General features: G+C 41.8%; 1 protein-coding gene across 2 annotated transcripts in view; it reads right to left on the bottom strand.

Annotated features, from left to right (window-relative positions):
* Window positions 1-381: 381 nt before the first annotated feature.
* cspg4ba (chondroitin sulfate proteoglycan 4ba) overlaps window positions 382-8361 on the bottom strand; it is a 53341-nt gene continuing 45361 nt past the window's right edge. For both annotated transcript variants that reach the window (XM_060907265.1, XM_060907266.1), the window contains 2 exons: window positions 5692-5872; window positions 382-5488 (listed from right to left, as the gene is read on the bottom strand). In XM_060907265.1, coding sequence (XP_060763248.1) covers window positions 3465-5488; window positions 5692-5872 — 2205 coding nt within the window. In that variant the 3' untranslated portion in view covers window positions 382-3464. The remainder of the gene's footprint in view (window positions 5489-5691; window positions 5873-8361) is intronic.

Raw genomic sequence — 8361 nt, 5'->3', positions numbered from 1 at the left:
GACATCTGGTGGAAAACTTATGCCAGATCAAATATGCGGAACACAAATTGGGAAGAATGATCCGCTGTGGTGACCCCTAATAGGAGCAGCTGAAAGATGATGATAATTAAAAGAACAGCCTGGTATAGCCTAAAACAAGGGTTCTTAAACCATTTACAGCCAGGGACCCCTTCTTTTGTTCATCGCGGCTCCCAGCCCCCATCGTAGCTGTTCATCGCAGATGTTCATCGCAGCCCCCATTGCAGATGTTCATCGCAGATGTTCATCACAGCCCCCAGCCCCCATTGCAGATATTCATCGCAGCCCCCAGCCCCTACTTTGAGAACCATAAAACACTGTTAAACGTACAAATCAATGAAATACAAGTTTACTGTGATTTAATTAGGTGCAGTACATGCACTATTTATTAACAAATATAATACAGTGAGCAAGGGATTACATGTCCAGTGATAGACCAAAAGAGAACTTTTTTTTTCCTTGCGCAGTGGAATCACCATGACTGAAAGAAAATGCTGCAAACTAACCTACAGACCACAGGCGTGAAGTCAGACACTGCAAATACTTTCAGCGGTTCAACACAATATAAATAAGAAATAGTAAGTTTTCTTGCATCAAATCAGTGCTGATTGTAACAGTTACGTCACATGCTCATATCAAACAGTGTAATACAGCTTCAGTGTCTAATGTAATCTCCCAATACCTGATACAAAAAAATCAATAACTACTTAATATCCATAAACAAATTATGCACTACATTTCTGCTTAAATACATAATACATAAGTTGGATATAGAAATAAATATGTAAAATATCAGCATGAAAGCAGATAGTACCTTAATGCAGTCTCAGTGTTTAGTTATACAACAGATTCGGTCTTTTTTTTTTAATTTTCTGAACATTTTTTGGATGCCTGGTTCACTCAGATGTCTGAGGTAGACCGTTTCAGAGGAATAACTACACCCAGTCCTACTGATGGGACAGGAAGACAAGACATTCAGTTTTATTAACGGCATCCATTAAAATCCCGAAGAGAGTATCATCAAAGTTGACTCACTGGCCACTTTACTAGGTACACCCAGATACAAATCAAGAGCTTCAGTTAATGTTCACTTCAAACATCAGAATGGGGAAAACTGTGATCTCAAAGTGTGACTTTCACTGTGGCATTGGTGTTGGTGCCAGATGGACTGCTGATCTCCTGCAGTTTTCACACACAACAGTCTCGAGAGTTTACACAGTGGTGTTTTTTTTTTTTCCCCCTCACTGAACATGAGTGAGCAACAGTTCTGTGGGTGGAAACGCCTTGTTGTTAAGAGAGGTCAGAGTAAAATGGCCAAATTGGTTTGAGCTGCCCGGAAGGATATAGTAACTCATAGGAACTCTTTACAACCATGATGAGCAGAAAAGCAGCTCAGCATGCAACAGCAGAAGACCACATTGGGTTCCACTCCTGCCAGCCAAGAACAGGAATCTGAGACTCAAGAACACATTCCTATTAATGTGGCCAGTGAGTGTAGACCAAATTAAACCCTATTGTTTCAAACAAAGCGTGATGGATACTGGATTTTCCTCAGGGTCAGGTGAAATCAGGACAACTTTACAGTAACCATAGTGAGCCTCAGAGTTTATCATATTTGCATATATCTTTTTGGATGAACCAAGTAAATTAAAGTTTACTGATCACAACTGTCGGACTCATACCAGTTACGATCTCACTTGCTGCCCGTGCGTCTGTGTATATGCACCTCCATGCTCAGTCCCTCAGGGAGACATGTTTTTTCAATACCAGGAAAACAATGGGCTTTTCAGAACAAAGACGTAGTGAGACAGAACATTTTGTGAGGTTTACCGCAACCTTTCCAACACAAGACGCTCTAGAAGTCTTGCTTGAGAGGCTGTAGTATACCATGTAATTTTGAGATTGTTGCACACAAGTCTGTTTTTGTATCAGCGATATGTCCAACACTTTATGTTAAAAAAAAAAACCTTGTGCTTTTATGACGACGGTCAAAGGTCAGCTTTCTGTGAAAGTAGACAGTGCTTGGCCATGCGGAGTTTAAAAAACAAAAAAAAAAACCCTGTGCTTAAATTTACAATTCTGGCGTGCAAGACAAACAATGAACAAAATGCATTATATACTAAAATATCTAGTAGTCGATGATTTAAAACATCGGACTCGATACACAAACAGATTACAACTCCAACTTCCTCCAAGCGAACTTCCTGATCATGCCCCTCTCTTCCTTTTGCTCTTCAGGACAGCCCCCCTCCTCCCTCAACTCCTACGCTTGGTCTTTTTTTAGTGTGCTGGTCTGATTGTTTATCATAAAGCAGAAGCCAACCAGAACACTAGTCCAATCTAGTCCAGTCTAGTTTTTAGTGTTCTCTTTTGCTGTGGTTCCTCAATACCGCTGCTCGCTCCCATACCACTGGTTTGCACTTCAAAACACTCTTTAAAGGTATTCTGAAGTCTCAATTTGGAGTTTTGTGGCTATACCTCCTCTCCTCTGTCAAATCTGTACGAATCCTATTCAATATGGCTTGTTTGCGTTGAGTGAAAATGAACCAGAATTGTTAAATCCAGCATCATTAAAAAAAAAAAAATGTAGTGGTTTAACCTCATTAAGCTTATTCCAGGTAAAGACTGGGATTTAAACTGGAAAAAGTGCTGATCCAAGCAGCACAACTGTGACCTGGCTACAAAAACAACCAGGTCATTTTAGTTGTTTTGTCTACCGCCTTGCTCCAACAATAAGTTCAAGAGTCTTGCTCAAAGGTTCAGTCAACTAGTAATAATGTAAAACCATTTCAACTAAAATACTGTGATGGATCTGATCCTTGTCCATAGATTATAATTTAGAACCAGGATCCAAAATTAGCACCAGCTACTCGCCAAGTAAAATGCACAGTAAAAATCTACACTGGTGAATAAAATAAATTTCAGTCGGTAATGTCAGGTTGCTGAAATACACTATAAACTTATCACTACAACAAGTTGTTTGACTGTTTTGCGTTTTTTTTTTTTTTGACTGACCCTCAGTGTCTACCTTCGATGTAGCTAAGCCTAGATGTAAGCACTAACTGCTAAGAGTCTACAAGTATGTGGTAACACATTGCCAGAGTAGAGCAACCAAAAAAGAAAATTAGGAGCACATTGGAAATATGGTATTAAAAAGAAAATTTAACGAGAAGTGGCGTTTCACAGATAAGGCGATGAGGAGAGATTGGCTTTTTATGACACCAATGCTATTGGTGTTGTTTGCCGCAAGTACTCGACAAACAGGACCTGCTTGTTATTATAATTACTATAACATACTTCCCTTTAATCAATGGGTAATTACATTGTTTTTAAGGGCATCATATCTTCTGCGATTCTAGGGCTGGTTGAAAAATATGTTGGCCTGTAAATTTTTACAGTTTACCAGCAATTAGCAGACAGACTTAAAAGGTAATTCTGGATCCAGCTCACACCCAGTACTGATTGTGCTGCAGCGTGGGGTTTGTGGTCCTGCAGAACCGACTGGCTTCAAGATCCATGTCCTCAAAGGAGCACAGGGTCATGGCTTGCCCATAGACAGGGTTGCCTGTCTGGAGTCTAGTCAAGACAGGACTACCAGGGTTGCTTGGGCTGAGAGGGGTTACAGTCACTAAAGGAACCATTGCAGTCCTCTCTGAATGACCTTGAAATTCCCAACTATCAGGAGAGGCTTTAGGAACAGAGGCACCATTCAAAGATTTTTTCTTTTTCTGCTGATTTCGCCTCAGCAGTAACACCAATATGACCATAATGACCACAAGTAGAAGAGCGAGCAATGGAAGGATGATGAGCATAGGGTTAGAAGAGGAGCTGATCTGGGACACTGACTCAACCCTGACTGGTTGGTTCCTCACTGGAACAATTTCTTGACCATGAGTTGGTTTAAGCATAGTAGTGGCATGTGAATCACTGCGATTCAAGTTACCCCAGCGATTGCGGCTCTTGAACCTTGGCACAGCCTTGGTGACCGGCGGCGAAGGCTGAATTGATGAGGATTTGGAAATGAAAGGAGGGCTCTTAACTGTGGTTTGGCTGGGTGAAGCAGTACTACTTGTGTCCAGTGGTGGTGGTGTTATGAGAGCAGGGTTATGTGGCACAATGCTAAAGACAAACTCCCCATTAGCAGGTTGGAGGTTACCAGCTTTCAAGACAAATCTTAATGAGTCATTCACTTCTTGCACTTCGGTAAGGTTGGCCTTTAGCTCAATAGCAAGTTTTCCCTGCTGTAATTCACTAAAGAAAAACATCTTTGTAGATTCTGCTTTTTTCTCCTTGCCAGTCTTTAAAATCTTGCCATACATTGGTGAGGACAGGATTTCAAACAACGGATCGCTACCACTTATCAGGGCAAGCTCGGAGACATCGAGAAAGTCTGCCTTGAGCTTAACACGAATTTCATTTGAGAACTTTACATCGTCTGCATACCTGATTAAAGGCTTAACTGTGACGTTAAGCGCTTGGTCAGTCAGGTTTGCCTCTGACGTGAAGGCAGTGAACTCAAAGCTGTCATGACAAGATGCAAGATTGACCATATGGTAACTTAATCTCTGTGCTTGCAAGTCATCCTGATTAAAAGCAGTAACTTCTTCATTGTCCAGGATAAGTTGGCCATACTTTGGGGGATCAGTTATTTTATACTGGACAGTAGTGTTTTTTCCATTAGTCACTGCAGCCAGATGTGACTGGTTGAGCACCACTGACATTTGGCCTTGTTCCATTAACAGATCTGTTTGATTGACAATTGAAATGGTGATCTTCAGCACCTCTAGGTTGAAAAGTTTGTAGACTGGCCGGTGATGACCATCAGTGACACTGAAATAAAACACCCCAGATTCAGGGCTGCCATCTTGGACAAAGAATACTTCACCATTGTTGATCTGGGCTTGAGAAAACGTATCCACAGATACATTTAGACTTCCTCCAAGAGAAAGGAAGCCGTTGTTAGGTCTGCTGATCACAGAGTACTGGATATCATCTGGCGAGTTGTCAAGATCTTCCACATTCAGGTTGCTGGGTCCAAGAGCCATGGTGTTTCCTTGAACCACTTTGAGACTTGGTGCTTTGGTTTTCAGGACAGGTGGCTGATCATTCACTGGAGTGACCGTAATGTTGAACGCTTCCTCTAACACATTGCGGTCATCCTCAGGGCGCTGTGCAGGTTTGCTCTTCAGGTTAAGGAACGCATCAAAGACAAAGCGGTCTTGCATGGTCTCGGAGTTGTCATGCTGGTAGGTGATTCCATATTTGTTCACAATGAACTGAGAGAAGTAGGGCTTTTCCTTTGTAAGATTCCGTTCACCCACAACGATGACACCGTGTTGAGGTAGGGACTTGACCTTGTACCAAACGTCATAGGAGTTGCGACGAGAATCAGGCTGCTTGGTGAGGAGATTCGATGCATCTAGCATTGTTTTGTCAATCATGACTTTGTCTCCTTCTATTACCACAGCACCTGAAACACAATGCAAAGATGAAAAACACTGATTTCTCAGCGTTTTACAAAACACAGATGCAAAATTACAAACTAGACCACTGGCCTGACATGGATCACCACTGGCCTTGCTTAGGTTGTTTAGTTACGGTTAGTCAGTGTTCACGTTCGGGATTTTGATTAGGTCAAAGAGATAAGTGGAAAATCACTATGTAAAATCATACCTGTGTTTTTAAGGAGGACAGTTTTTCGTTCAGGCCCCACATTTTCATAAGAGATGTCGATATCAAAGTTCTGAGCCTCGAGGCTTGCAGGAGGTGACGACACGGTGAATGTGAACTTGTCTAATGCTGCCCATCCAACAGAGTCCACATTCTGTTCATATGCCACCTTACCCTCATCGACCTGGAACGAGCAACACTTATTACAAGTGAAACAACAGGCGTGTTTGAATTTGTTTCCTGTTCACCATATAGTGCACCATTTTGGCACAGTCATTTTGTCCAAAATCATATTTCCTGGTTAGTTTACTATTTTATTACCCATAATGCACCACAATTCGTAGCATTTTCTTTGAGCTATGCAAAGATATTGAAGCAGCCACATTTATATATAAATAAAAAATGCTCTTTAAATATTGTACTTAATACGTAAAAACACTTCCGAAGTCATCATAAATCACTTTGTATATTTTTACCATACTTTGGAGGAGCAGTGAAGCAATTATTTTATTTTGGACAGTGGCGTTTTTTTCCCCCCATTGGTCACTGCAGCCAGATGTGACTGGTTCTGCACCACTGATGTTTCCTCCTGTTCCAGCATCACATCTGTTTTCTAACATTTATATTGGTATTTGGTATTGTTGTCGTCTTCATTCCCGAGGTAACCTGTACATTAATTGTTCATGCATTGGTGTGTCACAGGATGTGGTTTTAAGGAACACATCACTAAGTGTTTTCTGAATTCATTGTTGGGTCTTCATCAGCCCTGCTCTCTATAATAGGACTATACAGTTTTCAGGGTTCTAACTAGACCAAAATATAAGCGTAGTGGCACCAGTTATAACAGCCGGGGGTTCAGGGGCTGCCTTAGGCCCCTGAAAGCTCATGGGTTCGACTGTACATGCTCAGAGATACATTCTAGTACATTTCCTGGCACTTGCAGGCCTCCTTGAAAGTCCCTCTTTTTTGGTAATATTAATGGAATTTTTTTTTTTTTGCCAAAAGTTGCTATGACTGTTTTTGATTTGAAGACTTTTATTATAATTACTATTCAACTATATTAGTGGCATATTTATGGAATAAGAATAAAACAAACAAACAACCAGTTGGTGTTCAAGTGTCAGCTTTATTTTCAGCTTCAGCCATTCAGTTACAATACATAACTATCCAGATCCAACTCCGGGACCGGCGCGTATTACATTCATGTCACGTAAGCGCCTCCTAACACGGATGGCACTTTACCACGAACACAGCATAAGGAAGGAGGTAAACCGGACTAGCATGACCAGTGACAATCTCCACATGGAACTACTTGGGTAGCGATGCACTGGGCGCTTACGTGGATTATTGACCCCAGTCTTTCATTCGAAACTCACATCGATAACATTACCCAGATAGCTTTCTTTCATCTCAGAAGTATTCCTCATCTCATTATCTGTAGCCGCTTTATCCTTCTACAGGGTCGCAGGCAAGCTGGAGCCTATCCCAGCTGACTACGGGCGAAAGGCGGGGTACACCCTGGACAAGTCGCCAGGTCATCACAGGGCTGACACATAGACACAGACAACCATTCACACTCACATTCACACCTACGGTCAATTTAGAGTCACCAGTTAACCTAACCTGCATGTCTTTGGACTGTGGGGGAAACCGGAGCACCCGGAGGAAACCCACGCGGACACGGGGAGAACATGCAAACTCCGCACAGAAAGGCCCTCGCCAGCCCCGGGGCTCGAACCCAGGACCTTCTTGCTGTGAGGCGACAGCGCTAACCACTACACCACCGTGCCGCCCCAGAAGTATTCCTAAGATAAGAAATTTAAATGTCACCACACGACGCAGAACAACTAGTTCATGCTTTTGTTACCTCCAGGCTGGATTATTGTAATGCCTTACTGTTCCAATAAGTGCATAAACAAGCTCCAGTTAGTTCAAAATGCAGCAGCAAGAGTCCTTACTAGAACTAGAAAATATGACCACATCACCCCTGTCTTATCCACACTGCATTGGCTCCCAATCAAATTTCATATTGATTATAAAATACTACTATTGACCTTTAAAGCACTGAATGGTCTCACGCCACAGTACCTGAGCGAACTTCTGGTCCTCTATGACCCACCATGGATCAAAAGGTGCAGGCTATCTGTTGGTACCTCATAGTGAAGGCCAGAGGTGGGTAGAGTAGCCAAAAATTGTACTCAAGTAAGAGTATTGTTACTTTAGAATAATATTACTCAAGTAAAAAGTAGTCGTCCAATTAATTACTTGAGTAAGAGTAACAGTACTAAGTGAAAAAACTACTCAAGTACTGAGTAACTGCTGAGTAACTTTGTTTATTGATCAGGATGTCATAACAGGCAGAGATTTCATATATATTTCACACAAACTGTGTGTGTGTAGTTCTGTGTATTAACAATAACAACAAGAAGCTCAAGGCAGTCTGCACATAAACCATAACACTGTGCGCGCGTGCATGCTCACTCCGTGAAGTGACTGTTCAGCTTTAACAGCAGCTGAACATCACACGTAATATCTCCTCGTACGAAAAAGACTGGAAATAATCCTGTAAGATGTGATCAACGATGTTAATCCTTTCATCTCCCAAAAAGTTGTTTACTGGCTCCATCTCGCAGAGGAGTTAGCAAGTGGAAGTAACAAGCAAAAAGGTTGCTA

Source organism: Neoarius graeffei, chromosome 24 (genome assembly GCF_027579695.1).
Source record: "Neoarius graeffei isolate fNeoGra1 chromosome 24, fNeoGra1.pri, whole genome shotgun sequence".
Classification (NCBI taxonomy): Eukaryota; Metazoa; Chordata; class Actinopteri; order Siluriformes; family Ariidae; genus Neoarius; species Neoarius graeffei.
This window is presented reverse-complemented; position numbering and strand designations above follow the sequence as displayed.